Source organism: Mobula birostris, chromosome 1 (assembly GCF_030028105.1).
Source record: "Mobula birostris isolate sMobBir1 chromosome 1, sMobBir1.hap1, whole genome shotgun sequence".
In the NCBI taxonomy this organism is placed as follows: domain Eukaryota; kingdom Metazoa; phylum Chordata; class Chondrichthyes; order Myliobatiformes; family Myliobatidae; genus Mobula; species Mobula birostris.
Genome location: NC_092370.1, coordinates 179,229,624 through 179,248,291, shown reverse-complemented (window position 1 = coordinate 179,248,291; position 18,668 = coordinate 179,229,624). Strand labels below are relative to the sequence as shown.

General features: G+C 37.3%; 1 protein-coding gene across 3 annotated transcripts in view; it reads left to right on the top strand.

Annotated features, from left to right (window-relative positions):
• spred1 (sprouty related EVH1 domain containing 1) overlaps window positions 1–18,668 on the top strand; it is a 109,473-nt gene that overhangs the window by 35,197 nt on the left and 55,608 nt on the right. For 2 of the 3 annotated variants that reach the window (XM_072266891.1, XM_072266883.1), the window contains exons 2-3: window positions 3,046–3,116; window positions 12,211–12,385. In XM_072266891.1, coding sequence (XP_072122992.1) covers window positions 3,049–3,116; window positions 12,211–12,385 — 243 coding nt within the window. In that variant the 5' untranslated portion in view covers window positions 3,046–3,048. The remainder of the gene's footprint in view (window positions 1–3,045; window positions 3,117–12,210; window positions 12,386–18,668) is intronic. The other variant, XM_072266897.1, reaches the window with a different exon arrangement.

Here is an 18,668-nt window from a genome sequence, read left to right as displayed (position 1 = left end):
ATTGGAGGTGGCAGAAATTGCTCCTGCTCCTGCCCCACTGAACTCCCGTTCACATATCTCAACTCCATTTTGTCCTTCATGATTCAGTCCCTTCCTACCTACATCTGTGGCATTTTCACTATAGGCATCCAGTCCCTGTATAGTTCCATCCCCCATCAGGAAGGCCTTGAGTCTCTATGCTTTCTGGACAACATGCCTAACCAGTTCCCTTCTACCACCACCCTCCTCCTTCTGGTGGAACTGATACTTATCCTCAACGATTTCTCTATCAGCTCTTCCAACTTTCTCCAAACCAAAGGTGTAGGCATGGGTGTTTACTTGGCTCTGACGCTTCCCAAATCTTTTTCACTACATTGATGACTGCATTGGTGCTGCTTCCTGCAGCCGTGCTGGACTTAATTGATTTCATCAGCTTTCACCCTGCCCTCAAATTTACTTTGTCCATCTCTGACACCTCTGAAATGTTTGTTGAAGTGTATCTTGGGATGCTTTGTTTGATTATGTGTCTCTGCGAGTGTGATGTGCCAAGTCTTCACTAATCTTGGACCTCTTTGCTGTTGGGTCACTACCTCATTTGGCCAAAACTCTATGCTCTGTCGTTAAACAGAAGCAACACATAGAACAGACCTTTCACCCCTCAATATTGTGTTGAATTAATTAAATTAGTAATCAAATGCCCAACTAAATTAATCTCTTCTACCTACAAGATGTCTATACCTTTTGGTGCGTGGAATGTACTGCCTGAGTCAGTGGTGGAGGCAGATAAACTACTGAAATTTAAGAGACTACTGGACAGGTATATGGAGGAATTTAAGGTGGGGGTGTTATATGGGAGGCAGGGTTTAAGGGTCGGCACAACATTGTGGGCTGAAGGACCTGTACTGTGCTCTACTGTTCTATGTTCTATTTGCTGCACCTTCATGTGCCTATTAAAGAGTCTCCTGAACACCTCAATCCTATTTACCTCTACCACCACCTCAGGCACCCACCATTCTCTGTATTTAAAAAAAAGTTGCCCGTGCATCTTTGAATTTACCCCTCTCACCTTAAATGCACGCTTTCTTGTATTAGAAATTTCAGCCCTAGGAAAAAGATATTCCCTGTCTACTATATCAATGCTTCTCATAATCTAATCATAATCTGATCTCGCCTCAGCCCCGGCCACTCCAGAGAAAACAATCCATGTTTATCCTTATAGCATGCCCTCTAATGCAGGCAGCATCCTGGTAAACTTCTTCTGCATCCTCTCCGAAGTATCCTGATGGGTTGACCATAACTGAACACAATGTTGTAGATGGAGCCTAACTTGAGTTTCCAAAAGCTGCAACATAACTTCCCTGCTCTTGAACTCAAAAGGCAAGCATGCCATATGTACCTTTATGAACTATGTAACCAGCAAGCTAAGGAATTGGACCCTAAGGTTCTTCTGCACATCACCATTGTTAAGGGTCTTGCCATTAACAATGAGTGTGCTGTTGCTTTACATTTGATCTCCCAAAGTGAAATACTTCACATATTAAACTCCATCTACCATTTCTCCACCCATATCTGAAATTGATCTATATTCTGCTGTATCACTTGGCACTCTCCTATGCTATTCACAGAAGCACCTATCTTCATATAATTTGCAAACTTATTAACCTACCTGATCTGTGCTTTCATCCACATGCTAAATAATTTATAACCGGTATCTGGCATTTGTTCAGAACCCAAAAGGAAGCTAGAAATCCTCAGTCCTAAGGAGCTATTTAAGAAGACACAATACTCAGATTTTCATACTTTGTACAGTTCCAGAATGAACTCCCCGTGATGGCTATTGAATCATTCTGTATTCTACTTTATCCACTTCAGCTCCATGTCTTTGTGCAGAACATCCAATGTTCATATATGTTTAGTACCTATTCTTTATCATGTATTTCCTCGCCTTATTGGACCCTCAAAACAAAAGTCTCACCTGCCCTCCAGCACACCCCCCCACCTCAAAATCACGGGATGGTACTTTATGCTCTTCTGTTGAAGGTGGTCATTGTCTACTGCTTGTGTGGCACAAATTTTAGTTCTCACTCAACCTAAACCTGGATTTTAATTCGTGATTTTTGACAAGTGGACATGAATCACTTCTTTCATTTTTAAAATGAAATCCATTTTTAAGCCTAAGATTTGAGATGGATAAAGGTTAGAAGAAATGTAGATTACTACTAAAGTAGCAGGCAAGACATAATCTACAGGTCCAGATTTAAGGAACTTTTCACTTCTATTGGCATTTAGTTGGCGCTGTTTGGTTATATTGGAAATTCGACTTTGAAGATCTTAATTTGTACTAGCAAGAGTCCAAATTGACACTTCAAAGTGAGTCTTGTTTTATGTTGTAATTAGTCAGACTTTTAATAGTGATGTATAACAAATTGAATTAGTTTCAAAGATATCTTGGGCATGATTATAACTGAACCAGGAATGTTGTGCAATGAAAATAGAATCCAAAGGGAGAGAAGGAGATACTTCATATATGTGCCATGTAATAACATTGATTAGAAGCAAAAAACGCTAAAATGTTCAAAATATCACTATTACATGGAACCATCCAGCAGAGGAAAACACCCTTCAATCCATATCTTTGCTGACCATGATGCCAATTTAATCTACACATCTGCCTGCAGGGGATCAATATCCTGACATTCTAAACATCAATATGCCTCTTCAGTGCTGCTATTGAAACTGCTTCACCATTTCCCGTGTTGTGCTTTTCAAGCACCCACTGCTCTGTGTGTGTGTGTGTGTACTGTTGAAGAAATTATAGTGCATGTAAACTGCTCACAATAATAGATTATATAAACAATACTATAATATTTGGAAGTAAAGATAATCTTTTCATTTGTTTAAAAATTGTAAATTTTTCAAGTTAACAATTAGTTTGCTAAACGAAATCCTGAAGATGTAAACCTCTGCTCATTTTTTTTGTTATTTCAGTAAAAGTATTGCTACTAGAAGCAAAGTTTAAATGAAACACAATCATAGCTCTATTTACCATTGGGTTCTCAATTACAGATCATGATTGATGACCCAAAAGACTGCAGATGCTGGGATCTGGAGCAACACAAGATACTGGAGAATTCAAAGTACTTTAATCACCTTTCGGTTTTGGGAATTAGCAAAAAACAAAGTGATTGCAGTTACCTTGAAACTTAAGAATAATGTTGCTTCATAAGAATTTGGGCAAAATGGTATTTAATGCCATATTTGTTTACATTTAACAATTTTAATCTTTCTTTTGTTTTTGAGATTCTAGTTCCAATAATTACTGGGGAATTTTAATTTATAGGGTCCAGATACCCATATACCTGGCTTGTTAAGGTGCAGGTAGCATCTATAGTAGTGGTTTGTGTTACTTGCAGTTTGAAAACAATGAGAGCTACGGATGATTATCTTTTTTGCCACACAACCTCTGCCCCATTCCCACTCCACGTTACAGCACCACCACACCCTGGGCTTAATGCATAAATTTTGTTTTAGACTGAGACATCTCATTGCACTGGTTTTATTTATGATCTCCTAATGTGCTCATATGCAGCAATCAGTGGTGTGCTTGAAAGAAACTGAAATAAAAGTTCAGAGCAGGAAATGAATCACAAGGTTTTCTCAATGGCTGAATTTGAGCAATAATGTTCACTTTAGCATGAGAGATTTGAATTAGGGAACAGTGATATTTAACCACCCCATCAGCAGTTTAGGTGCAAACAGTCCTTTTCCAGTCAAAAATCTGATTTTCTTTTTTGTAATTTTTCCTCGTTCATCTAAGTGGATAAAGGAAGATGGGACTTTGTCTTAATACCTTGAGAGAAATAAGGAAGGGGTGAAGATAATAAAAGGTAATATTTCCCAGGGCAGAAATGGCTTATACCAGGGGCATAATTTTAAGATGATTGGGGGAAAATATAGGAATGATGTCAGAGGTAAGGTTTTTACACAGAGTGGTGAGTGCTTTGAGTGCTCTGCCAGGGGTGATGGTAGAGGCAGAATGAAGGCCATGGTGGAACCATTTGCCTTTCTGGAAGAACATACAATGCAACTTTATTCTTTTGAGTTGATTATCTCCTGTAGCTTTTGGTTGTTTGCCCATCACTTTAAATTAATGGTTCTTGATCTATCACTCAGGGTGGTGGTAACATTCCTGAGCTATAATCACAGAGCAACTGTCAGATTTCTTACTGCTGGGTTGTCCATAAGGGTTCTAATGTTCAAGTGTTCAAAGTAAATTTATTATCAAAGTGTATATATGTCACCATTACAACCCTGAGATGTATTTTCTTACTGGCATGCTCAATAAATCCGTAATAGAATAATAGCTGTAATAGAATCAATGAAAGGCCACACAAACTTGGCCGTTCAACCAGCATGCAAAAGACAACAAACTCTGCAAATATAAAAGGAAAGAAAGAAAGAATAAATAAATAAATAAGCAAGCAATAAATATCAAGAACATGATATAACTGTTGAACTTCATATTGAGTTGAATGTGCTTGTGAATGTTGTCTTTTAATGTGGGATAGCAATTGCATACTAGCCACAGCACTAGCATAATAGGTTGAAGTCTGATCTAGTAGCAGGCAAGTACAAGGTTACGCTCTGCTGTGGAGTGAGATGGTGCCTGGGTAACAATTGTACAGGTGTAATGTAGCTTAACCTGGCCTTCGACCTGCTTGATGTTCATTAGCATTTTCAAACAAGCACTAGTAACCAGTTAAGATTAGAAATGTTAACTGAATATATGTTATGATAGGAAAGGGCTAAACTGTTGAAATTCAGTTGTATAAAGGATTTGACAACAGGGTGACCCATTGGGGCACCCTTTGAGAGAAGGGTAGTGCAGTCTGATGTGACCAGAATGAACATTAAATTTTCCTGAATGCTATTGGTATCACTTTGCTTTAGAAACTGAAGTAGTAAACCTCAGTTTATTAAAGAAGAACGGCACATAGCAAAGCAAATATAGCTCCTCCTCGTTTAACAAAAGACACTTTTGATGGCATCATTTCTGGCTTATCTGCCATCCAGGACATCTCAAATGTCCTCCTTCTTTAAGGATCATGGTTTCCCTTCTGCCGTCGTCAATGATGCCCTCACCCGCACCTCCTCCATTTCCCGCACTTCGGCCCTCACCCCATCCTCCTGTCACCACAACAGGGACAGAGTTCTCCTTGTCCTCACCTACCACCCCACCGGCCTCCTGATCCAGCACATTATCCTCCGCAACTTCCGCCACCTTCAACAGGACCCCACCACTAAACACATCTTTCCCTCTCCAGCCCTCTCTGCTTTCCGCAGGGATCATTCCCTTTGCAACTCCCTGGCTCACACATCTCCCACCTGGCACTTACCCCTGCGCATGCGTCGGGCTGTCGCGTCCCGATTTCCATGATGGCCGATCGGGTCTCGTGTTAAAAGGGAACCTGTTTATTTTGGCAAATGAGCAATTTTATACAAATATATAACCCTGAATTTTGCCTGCATTCTGTAAGTTAGTGTATTTTAGTTCGATTTAGCCAAAAAAAGTGCCGCTGTGATGCACCGTTTGTGCTAATTGGAGGTCACAAAATGACAAACAGACAGAGCATGAGAGTTTTAGTAGTATATAGATAGGGGGATAGCGAAAACTCCTAGTGAAAGTGGAGTGTGGTTAGGAATGCACGACTAATTGAGAGTGCATAAATGAAGTGATGCTTGCGTGGTGCCAAAAATTATCCTTTAGATTTGGAAGTTGGTATAGGGTGCCATAATAATAGAATGGTATTAGCACAAAGAGAAGTCATTTCTGTCTTTTAAATCAATGCTAGCTGACTGCAGGAACAGTACAGTTAGTCCCACTCCTCCACCCTTTCTCTTTACCTCTACAATTCATTTTGTTCAGATTCAAATCCAGAATTTTTTTGAAAGTCACGATTTAATCTGCCTCTATAACCTTGCATTTTAAATGTTAACTGCTCACTGCACTTATTTAGTAAGTTTCTTGATAATCACTAATGGGAGCAAGTTCATTTGCTCTATTGTAACTAGATCCCTAATGAATATCAGTTTTAAAACCCAAAGACTATGTTCAAGTCTCTTGCTCCAGGGGATATATCCCTCCTTCTCCAGCCATTTTCTCATGCCTGAAACCATTATAATAAATAGGTTTTGTAAACATTTCCTTCACCCTCTCCAATACCTTCACATCCTTGTAAGAGTACTTTGTCTAGATTTGGTTACATTACTCTATTTGTGACTGAGCCAGTGCTCTGTGAAGGAGGCTCATAACTTCTGTCTTTATACTCCCTATATATGTGAAGCCTGAGATTTTTGACCTTGTAACCAATTTGTCTAACTGCTCTGCCACTTTCCAAAGATTGTAACATCTATCCAGCTCTCTGTTCCTGCAACCCCTTTAGAATTGTGCTCTTTATATTATTCTGCCCTTCCTTGTCTTTTCCTGTTAGATATCCCCGTTTACATTAAAGTTTATCTACATGTTTGCCCATTCTACCCACCTATCTGTCCTCTAGAAGTGTATTACTGTTCACTGTTCTTCCAAGCTTAGTGTTGACTGTATGTTTTAAAAATGCCCCTGTATGTCCAAATTCAGATCATTAGTATCAGTGAAAGCAGATCCCAGCAAAGATTTCTGGAAACACTTTATATGTTCCAATCCAAACAACAACCGTTTTCTTTTACTTAGATAATTTCTTCTCTCTGCTACCATCAACCTTTTTATTCCAAGAGCCCACCTACCACCACCTCCCCCATTCATTGGCACCTCCTCAGATATTACAGATTGGAATATTATTCTCAATGCCTCTCCATTTAACCTCTTGTGTTTATTAGCAACCTAATGTTCTGACTTAGTAGCATTAAAATACATGGAGCCTGCAGAGTACAGTTTTGTGAAGGAAATGACTCATAGTTATCTCGTTGCATTTCAATTAATTGTGGAAGAGAACATTTGATGAAAGAAATGAATCAAGGGTGACAAGAATTTGCATTTTTTGAAAGTATTTCTGTATTCCTTCTGGAGATCTAATCAGACAAAATAGTGTCAATGATTTTTGGTTTATAAGAAGAGCTTTAGTTGGTGTAGAAACTTAAAGAATGAATTTCAGATTGGCTTAGATGGCTGAAAGGATGACTGTCAATTACGGGATGTGATGGGCAGGGTGTGACTGCAGCCCATGTGTATTTTAAGTGGAGTAGGGTGAGATATTAACATGTTAGAAGTTCTAAAGCCATGGAAGTTTGAATTAAAAATGGACAATGCTGGAAATGCCCAGCAGGTCAGGCAGCATCTGTGGTAAAATAAATGAAGTTAGTGTTTTAGTTCAAAGGCCTTTAATCAACATACTTAAACTTGCAAAAGGTCTCTGACCTGAAATGTTAGACTGTTTCTCTTTCTACAAATGTCGTGTAACTTGCTGGGCGTTTTCAGCATGTTCCATTTTCATTGATGAAGGAAAGGTGTAGGGTATTTTCAGTATTGATTGAGATGTGAACCCCTGTTGGATGATGACACGAGGAATTCAACTGACTTCCTCGAACTGACACATATATGTTAAATATGGTGTGTTTGATTGAAGTTCAAAATGCTATTTATCTTGTTGTGAACATGGCTTGTGCTCTATTTAGGTTTTAAAAGCATCTTCTGAGAAATCTCTTGCCACTAAAGGTGGTAGCAACCATTTGCTTGTAAAGGATAGAACACTAAAAGCAAGATTCCCATGTTAAGTGTGTTAAAAAAATAAATTCTAAAGTAATACAAAATAGAAAATGTTGGAAGCATTCATCGGGTTGGGCAACATCTAATAAGAGTATAGTTGAGTTTTATCAGAAAAGAGAAAGCAAGTTTTATTCAGGAGAGAAAATGAGGGATAGATGGGTAGAACAAAGGGAATATCTTTGGGGTGAGACCTGATGACTTAATGTGGCTGTTAAAATCAGATTAAGTTTCTTTGATTGTTTTCTGCATTTATTCTGCAATTTTGTGATTTTTTTAAATTTATAGCAAAATGGGGCAAAAAAGTATCTGGCATCTATTTCTTTACCTAACTTTCTGATGAATCATTGCAAATGGACATTGTGCATAACTGAATGTAATAGTTTCATCAACAAACCTTGGTACTACGTTGAAACTGTAGTGCAATTATTGTGCTTCAATGTCTGATTTGCTGTTGTCTAGAAAGCTCCTGAGGAAAAATCAGCTTTTAGGCTGTAGTTGGAAGAAGATTGCATACTTGCTTTTTGAAATGATTGATTTGGCTTCTGGATTTCCTGGACTTGCTGTGAATTGATGTGATTTATTTGAATATACCTAGTTTCATTGTAGTGCTACTCGCTCTTTAGGCAGAGCAGCCATGGACACAGTTAAGCATAATTCATTATGGAAGGAATGAGATACCAATATTAAGTTCTAATGGTTGATACTATTAATTGTATTGAGTGCTTGATGTTATTGTTTCTGGACAACCATGAATAATAATATATAAATTAGACTTTCAGGAAGAGAGAAATTAATACAAAACGAGTTAGAAAAAGAAACACTTATACTTGCAAGATGTCTTCCAGTGCATCGCCACTAAAAATGTGTTTTATAGTATGTGGTCAATGTGATAATGTTTGAATTGAAGCACAAACTTTTCACCCAAGATCTCAAAAGCAGTACATTGATGAACAGATCATTTGATTTAGGTGCTGTTGATTTAGAGGTAATGATGTGAGAAATCTCTGCAATAATTATTGGGATGGAGGTAGGTGTTGGAGAAGATAGAGAAATGTTCATGAAATGTAGAGAAGTGTTTTTATTTCAATCATTTCAGCCTTCCTAGTTCCTTGGCCCTCTACTCAAAGAGGTGTTACGTAGTGTTAACAATGTCATCTGTAGACTCTGCCTTACTGTTCCTTTCCTTTAATTAATGAAAATGACAGGCTAGAAATGTTCAGTTTCTTGCCAAATAAATAGCTTTTCGTTATTGAATTCATTGCTAAACCTGACCATATACTGTTATTGAATGTGGACCAAGGAGGCAGCTTGTTTTTCACATTGTATAAAATCAGATGGGCAGTAACTACCCCCCTCCCCCGATGAAGTTTTTTGGGGAAAGATAGATTATTCAGTGGCCATTTGCTTTTTGTGATTTGAAAGTATTTTATGGTTTGAGAATTCCATTGTTTCCAAAGCACTAATTCCATAAGTCAGTTGCTTGGGTCAGTGTCATGATTTTACTGTAATATGGATTAATGACTGAACAAAACAATGCCTTTAATGTCAATTTGAGCACACTAATATGTAAGAATGTACAAATACTTGCCAAAAATTAATCATTCCTTGACTTGATATGATTTGTGATAGTCGAAAAAGGAACAGTTGCAAGAGAAGTTTGTGAACCCTTTGCAATTACCAGTTTCTCTGTATTAATTACTCATAAAATGTGTTCTCGTCTTCATCTGAGTCACAATAATTAACAAATATAATCTGCCTAAACTAATAACACGGTTTCTCCTCGTCAACACTTAGTACACCGTTTAAACAATCACAGTCTTGGTTCAAAGAAGTATGTGAACCTCTGGGGTAATGCCTTCTACAAGAGCTCTTTGGAGTCAGGTGTTCCAGTTAATGAGATGAGAGTGGAGGTGTGGGTTGTAGAAGTGCCCTGCCCAATTAAAAAAAGATGCACGAAGTCAGGTTACTGACAGAGCCTGCTGTGCACAAGAAAGATCTGTTTACCGTGCTTTGATCAAAACAACTTTCAGAGGACTTTAAAAAAAATTGTAGAAATGCGATGCATGAAGCTGGAAAAGACTACAGAAGGATTTCTAATGACGTAAGTGTTCATTAGTCCACAGTAAAAGAAATTGTCTACAAATGGAGGAAATTCAGTAGTGTTGATATCTCCCTAGGACTGGACATTCTGTAAAGATCACATTAAGAACACAACGTGCAGTACTGAAGGAGGTAAAAAAGAACCCAAGGGCAACAGCAAAAGAGCTATAGAGATCTCTAGAAATTGATAGTCTCTGTTCATGTGTCCACTATAAGAAAAATATTGAACAAGAATGTTGTTCATGGAAGGACACCACAAAGGAAACCACTGCTCTGCAAAAAAAGACATTGCTGCATGTCTCAAGTTAGCAAAATATGTCCTGGATGTTCCACAATGCTTTTGGGACAATATTCTGTGGACAGATGAGACGAAACTTGAACTTTTTGGCAGAAATGGCATACCGCTATGTTTGGAAGATATAGGGCACTGCACACCAACACCAACTGTAAAGCATGGTGGAAGGAAGATCATGGTTTGGGGCTGCTTTGCTGCCTCAGGGCCTGGACAGCTTGCAATTGTTGACGGAATAATGAATTCAAAACTCATTCAAGACGTTTTATAGGAAAATGTCAGAGTAGAGATCTGTCACCTGAAGCTTAATAGAAGTTGGATAATGCAACAAGATAGTGATCTGAACCACAGAGTAAATCAACATCAGAATGGTTTAAGAAGAAGAAAATTCATGATTTGGAATGACCAAGTTAGGATCCAGACCTTAACCCAACTGAGATGCTGTGGCATGACCTGAAGAGGGCTGTTCATGCAAGGTATCCCAGAAATATTAATGAACTAAAACAGTTTTGTTTGGAGGAATGGTCTAAACTTCCTCCTCACTGTTGTGCAAGTCTGATCAGCAGCTACAGGAAGTGTTTGGTGGAGGTTATTGCTGCTAGAGGAGGTTTCACCAGTTATTAAATACAAGGGTTCACATACATTTTTCAGCCTGGACTGTGAACAATTAATGTGTTCAATAAAGGCATGAAAAGTACAATTGTTTATTATTTGTTTAAGCAGATTATGTTTTTGTTTATTATTTTGGCTTAGGTGAAGATCAGACCACATTTTATGAGTAATTAATGCAGAAAGCCAGCAAGGTTTCACAAACTTTTTCTTGCAGTTGTACCTAGTAATGCAGTTTTCACTGAACATTTATCATTGCAAAAGTAAAGCATATATTTCAATGAGAGGACATAGGATTAAAGTTATTTGGACCCAAACTGGGCAAAAATCAAAGGCTAGAAGAGGGGAGGGGGGGCATACAGAGAATATAATTGGCCATCTCTTCCCCTCCATAGTAGTTAATTCTATTTACTTCGAATGTATCTTTGTTGTTCGGGTGTCTTGTCATCTGAATGTTACCCAATAATTTAGGAGGCAAAGTAAGAGAAGTAGAAACTGGAAAATGTTTATTGGTGAATGCATTCAAGAATCTGAAAGCTTGTTTATTCTCATCATTACCACTTCCAGAAATATTAAAATCCCTTTGTTCATTTCAGCTTCTTGTAACTATTAAGGGTTTCAAGTGGTTCACTGAGGCCCTTGTACTCCTTCACAAATCACATTCTTAGAAATTTGAGGAAATGGATTCATTAAAAGTGTCAGATAGGAAAAGCAAATGGTAAAGGACCTTTCTGTTAAAATTGAGTATGGTACTGACAATAGTCTGTAGGCATTTTGTAGCTGTTTATGGTATAGGAAGGAATTTTGACTTTGGCAACAAAAATATATTGCTGAATGTATAAAGAAATAACTGCATTCCTACTTGCAAAGTTTTAAATGATGGTCAGGTCAACCATTTGTGGGGAGGGAAGTAGATAGCTTTTCACAGTAACAACCATTTAAAATGATGAATCTGAAATGTAAACTTAAGCTGTTTGCACAGATTCTTTAGCTTTCATGAAATAATCTCTTAATGTAGAAAATAGTTTGCCAGTATTAATTTACAAGTGGAAGGTATGCTAATTTAATGTTGTTTTCTACACCTTTTCAGTTTTATATGAGTACCACACATCAAAATTAGTTCCAACTAGTTGGAACTCTCAGGGCCCCCACGTCTATTCAAATATCAGTTCTTTACGCATGTTTATAATTACTACAAATTAAGTCTTAGTCATTGGTTGAATATTATGGTAATCCACCATTCTACCAATATCCTGATTTCAGCCATATTTTTCTGAGGAAGTGCATAAGAATAATCGTTTACATTCTTCCCCAACTCTTGATATAGAACTATATTAATGGAGACTTTAGTGTCAATAATTATCATTTATGAACTTCGAATGTTAATGGGAAGAAATTGTTGCTGGATATAAGAAAATGAATTTGCTGAGGTAAAAACCCTAATATTTATTTTGCCTTCTTTTTGCAGTGATAGTTACTTTGCACGAGTGCGAGCAGTGGTGATGACCCGTGATGACTCGAGTGGAGGATGGGTACCACTGGGAGGGGGCGGACTCAGCTGTGTCACTGTTTTTAAAGTTCATCTGGATGACTGTGCTCGCGATGATTTTCTTATCCATGGGGAAAGGCTCCGGGACAAAACAGTAGGAAATACATTTTTTTTTACAATTTGTTTTAGTAACTTGTTGAAGCCAATGTTTAAATGATTATTAACATTGGGCAAAGGAAGGAATAAAATTATCCATACAACATTTTTGTGTGGGTTGAATATTTCTGCACATATGAATATAATATTTGTGTATGTTCTGTGTTAATTTAATGCTATTTTGTTCCTCCCCTCCCCCATTAAGTTATGGTTCCTCATCTTTAAAAAAAAATTAAATGCTCAATGTTTTCAGAATTTGAATAAAACAACAAAAAGATTGTGTTATTTTTAATATCTATACTGAACAGATGCAGAATATGCGTTGCATTTTTTACAGGAGCTGAGCTTCCCTGCTGTGATCTTGGATTTCAATTTAGGATACTCTGATGCAGCATACTGTCAAAACCTCCTTCAGTTTCTTGAATGATTTGTTTTTTCACTTGGTTAAAAATGAGCTTTATTCATCACATGTACGTTGAACCATATAGTGAAATCTATCATTTACGTCAAATCAAATGGTCGCCACACTTCTGGCGTTGTCATAGCACCTCCACAACTCAGTAACTCTGACCGTGCATCTTTAGAATGTGGGAGGAAACCGGAGGACCCAGAGGAAACCCACGTAGTCATGGGCAGAAAGTACAAACTCCTTACAGGCAGCAGCGGGATCTGTCAGCTGGTGCTATAAAGTGATAAACAAATGCTACCATGCTGCAAACTAGGCTCAATACACCCAGTTTCCGGAAAAAAAATGCTTGTTATGAATTTCGCTGCACCTCACTGGGCGACCATTATGCCATCAAAAGATTTTCAGATTTCGTTACCGATTTTTCAGCATCATCCAGCCATCACCACTTTTTTTTTGTTATTTGGACATTGCCCATCACCTCTTGCACTTGAGAAGGTGACGATGAACTATCATTGTGAACCACTGCTGCCTTGCTTGTGAAGGTAATCACTGTAATAAAAGAGAGTGAGTTAATGCTTTCAACGTGGCAATAATGAAGGTATGGCAAAACATTTCCAGGTCAGGTTGGTGTGTGACAGGGGAACCTCAAGAGGGTGCTATTGTCATGCCCCTGGAGATCTTTTCTCAATGTTAGAGGTTGCTGTTAAAGTAGCAAAGTGAATAACTGCAGTCCATTTTGTAGATTGTATACAGTCAAACCATTTTGTATAGTAGTAGAGGGAATAAGCTTCTAAGGTGGCAGTGTCCTTGACTGGTGTAGAGCTTCCTAGTTGTCTGTACACCTTCATTCATTGTAGATGATATAAAGGTATTGAGTTGTCAGGTGGTGAGTTATTCATCACAGGATGCCTAGCTTCTGGCCCATTCCTGCAATATCGTCAGCAGTGAGCCCAAGATATTGTTACCAGCAGGCTCAATAATGGTGCCAATGGATGTCAATGATAGGTACCTATGTTGTGTTATTGCAGAAGATGATGTCTGACCAATTTACTGTGATTAATTCATTAATACCAAGCTTCTGTGTTAATTTAGTTTGATCGTTACTTTTTATTGAATTGTACCCTGTTCCCAGAAATTAGGCTCTTACTAATAAACAGTAGGATAGGTTGGGGTGGGGGTGGGGTTTGTGAAGCAGTTGGTGAATGAGAAAGGTTCCACTCAACACTTATACATTATTATATTGATTTTTAATCTGGATTTTTGGTTTAAAATCATGGTCTTGACAATGATTCCCATGTCCTGTAAATGAGTGGGGAAAAATATCAGTTTAAAATTATTTGTTTAAATTTTTCAATCAGATTTCAGACCAAGGTATTCTGCCAAAAGAATATGTTAATATTATAATCGCTAAAGTGTTAATTGTCTGTTATATTTTTACTATTGAGCTTTTTTTTTTTACAGATTTTCTTAAGCCTTGAAGTAAATTCTGTCAGAAGGTTTCCTTTTCTCATCCCATGATCTATTTTCTTTGCTTGTTGATGTCCCAGATACTTAAATGCTTCCTATCAATCCATTGGTTGTAATGTATCCTGCTCCTCTGTTTTATATTCTACTAGCTCTATTGCACCTTTTTTATGTTCAGTGTTCTGCACTTATCTAGTTCAAAGTTCATGTTTATATCTTTTGAAAATAGTTCTACTATTTGAATTAAATGGATGAAGGAGCATATAATTTCAAATGTATAGAAGGTGTGTCAAGGTATAATTCATTTGGTTGTCTCTGATTTGATAATGTACTCTAGTTTTGTCTGATAGAATAAGTTAGAGAGCAGGTTTAAAGTTAGACAAAATCATAGTGGGCTTAGAGAGTCGCCCTGGAAATGTTCTTTATTATTATTTAATTTTTTCTCTGCTCAAGTTGATAAAACCTGAGGTACAGGCATAGTTAAGCACACTCATTTCTCAATTCCTCCGATCTTTCAGATTATTCTAGTTGTGGTTTGGTATTGTGGCTTTCTGGAGATTTACATAAATATTGCTATGTAGGCCTAATTGTTTATTGCTGTTTTGTTGTGACTTTGAAATGATACCAGTTGTAGATACTAATGTTGGGACAATGTTTACCCTGTTCCTGTTCCATCATCTTTCAACATCCTGTTTTAGTTCAGCGTATTTCTGGTGTTTTTCCACTTACTGAATTCTATATTTTGCCCGACACCATCCCCCTAGGCCTGAGTCGATGTAGTAGTAGTAGAATTCTATATGATGTGTGCTTGGAATGGCTATATCTATTAAGTAAATTGTTCCTGCTTTTTATCCTGTAATATTATACCCAGATAGTTATTATGGATAGTCCAATTTGTAATAATGGATCGATCATAATATACAGTTGGTCCTCCTTATCCGCGAGTTCCGCATGCGCGAATTCAACCAACCGCGAATCGAGAAAACCCGGAAGTGCTCTTCCAGTACTTGTTTTTCGAGCATGTACAGACTTACTTTCTTGTCATTATTCCCTAAGCAATGCAGCATAACAACTATTTTACATAGCATTTACATTATATTATGTATTATAAGTAATCTAGAGATGATTTAAAGTATACGGGAGGATGTGCGTAGGTTATCGTGTATCGGGATTGAAAAAAAATGGAAGTTCTCTTACTAAGTAAATTGGAACAGATACATCCGGTATTATTTAGCGTCCATTAGTCAAACGTTTGTCTTAGTATATAGTATATATTTTATCTTCCTATGCACATAAAACACTTAAGAAACGTATGTTTCAGCGCCGGGCTCAGGAATGGAAGTTCCCAAGTTCGATCCAGTGACAGATCGCTCCCGAGCGCGCTCTCCATCCGTGCTGGGTTGATGTGGAGGATCAAAAACCCAAAACCCAATAATTAAACCACTGCATTGCTTAGTAATAATTGTAGCTTTCATCGGGGCAGGTCCTTTCTCACTTCATCCTTTAAAATTGTGCCGATCGCTTTATTATTTCCACTTTATTTTCGATCGTGATTGTTTTCGTGAACAGAAACACTGCGGATTCAGAGCTCCGCCGCCGGGTCCTAATGTCCACCGCACTGAGACAGGTTAAATAAGATCCGGGTTCCGCTGGGTCCTAAGGTCTACCACATTGAGACAGGTTGAATGAGGGACTTGAGCATCCACGTTTTTTGGTATCCACAAGGAGTCCCAAAACCAATCCCTCGCGGACAAGGATGACCGAATGTAATTTGACTCTAACTCTTAAAAAAAGGATCAGGCTTGTACTTATAGTAAGATATGGTGTCTTTTATGAGTTTGTATTTTAATGCAAGCTTTCGAAGAGTGATGTTTGCCATTTGATTGAGTCTGTCATCCATCCATTTTCAGTACATTCCCTGCTATGCTTTCAATTTCTGCAGTAATCTATTACGTGACACCTTATCAAATGCCATATGAAAATGTGAGGGTCTGCCTAATCCATAGGGATACCTTATCCACTAGAAATGTTACTACTTCAAAGCCGAACATGATTTCGCTTTTCACATAATCGTGCTCACTTTGTCCAATTTTTTTGTATTTAAAGTTCTTTGTTCTAATGTTTTTGTAATAGCTTCAAGCATTTCCCCTTAACATAGATATTCAGCTAACTGACTTGCAGATTCCTGTTTTGTGACTTCTTCCTTATTTGAATAAAAGAGTTACATTTGCTGTTGTTTGATCTAATGGAACCTTTTGCAAACCTAAGGAATTTTGGAAATTTTAAGCAGCACAGTACGTGTTTCTCTGGTCACATAAGATGCAATCATGACATGGTGATTGTAATTTTCCTGAGTTTGAGCCTTCCTTTTGAGTTCCTGATCGTAGAGCTGTATCTGGAATGTTATTCTATCCTTTATATTGGAGATAAATTCAAACCACTTGCTTAACTTTTCTGTCCACTTTACATAGCAATCAAGACTCTGGAATTAACTGGAGGATCAGTTTTGTGAATTTTAAAAATCTACACAAACTCCTGTTTTTATTTTGTATAGCTTTATTATGTACACTTTTATTCATTCATATTAATCATATGATGCATTGCTTTTCTCTATTCAGTTTGTGCAATTGTATGTTTTTTTCTTAATTTATGTTTGATACATTTTTTAACTACAGTATTTTCTTCCAAATCGCTTCTATGTTATGGCTCCCTGAACTTGAGTTATCCTTCTTTATTACTCTATCATTAATTAATAAAGCCACTTAATAAATAGAGCCAATAATTGATAAAACCATTTTTGTTCTGGCGTATGTTTTTTTTTAAATACCACTAACTTTCGTGTTTATTTCATCTTTTTTCATCTCTGACACAACTCTGTAATGACTTTTGGGTCATATTTATGGAAAACTGTATTTTCTGGGAACAAAGCATAAAAATTCTCCCTGTTGTTTAGATAGAAATCAATGCCAAGAAGAGTGCACTGCTTCACTCAAATACACTTGCTCAACTTGCCATTCTATATTGCACAAGTAAGGGACTTCTAGAAATGTGGCTCCATCACTCTTTGACTATTATTCCTTTTGTATATTTACTATCATGAATAAGTGGGTTGATGCATGGAATTCACTTGAAAGCATTCATGAATATTTGGACAGCATGAGGGTTAGGTAGATAATGTAGCAGTTATTACAGCTTGGGACATTCCGGAGTTCGGCGGTTAATTCTTGTAAGAAGTCTCTATACATCCTCCCCACGGGATGCATAGGCTTTCTCCAGTCCTCTGATTTCCTCCCACGTTCCAAAGATGAGCCAGGTAGGTTAATTGGTCAGTGTAAATTGTCCCATGATTAGGTTGGGGTAAATTGGGTTTGTCAGGTTGCTGGGGCAGCATGTCTTGAAGAGCTAGAAGGGCCTACTTGCTAAATATAATTAATAAATAAAGACAGTTGGAAAGAAGTAGTATTATTAGGATAAACATTCAATTTCTTTTCCAAAGACCTTCAAATGTGTTATGAATTTGAGATATGCCAAAGTATCTTTTGCTGATGAAGGGACGTTGTGATATAATATCCCTATTGTAAAGCAGCAAGCATTTTGATGACAATATCATGAAGTTACAGCTATAGGTGAAACATTCATCACTATCAGGTTAACATTTCACAATGGATAGCATTATGCTTTATTAGATTGTATTATCAGGTACACTAATATGTTGCCTTGATATGTTTTTTCTTTAAATAATAGCATTCCACAATTTTTCTTGATTTTTTGAGATTGATATATTAGATTATTTAATGAAAACTAAGAAGTAACTATCAGGATGGTGATACAAACAGGGTTTTAAATAGTTTGGGAATAGTGATAAATTAACACAATGCATTATTTGCAAGACGAGTCCTAAATCTGAGGTCTGGAGGATTTTAGGAATTTGCAGCAGATCCCTGATTATTTGATGGCAAAGATGTGACAAGATATTGTCAAAAAATGAAGTATTTCTGCAACATTGTTAAATAAAAAGGTAGGCAAATGTAGGAGAAATTATGATGGGGAGTGGATCACCAAGGTGAAAAAAATCTAATTAAACAAATATGTATGTCATTACTATAGAGAACTGTGGGTATACTGGAAATAACGAAAAAATAAAGATCTAATAGCAAAGATCATAAAAATAATAAATTGATAATCCAGTACATGAGGAACTTTGCTGCCTCAGCAGAATTTCATTAGGATATTATAGGATATTATTCCTATTAATACCTAATACTTTTCACTTTTTTAGATAGAAACCATAGAAACTACAGCACAGAAACAGGCCTTTTGGCCCTTCTTGGCTGTGCCAAACCATTTTCTGCCTAGTCCCACTGACCTGCACATGGACCATATCCCTCCATGCACCTCCCATCCATGT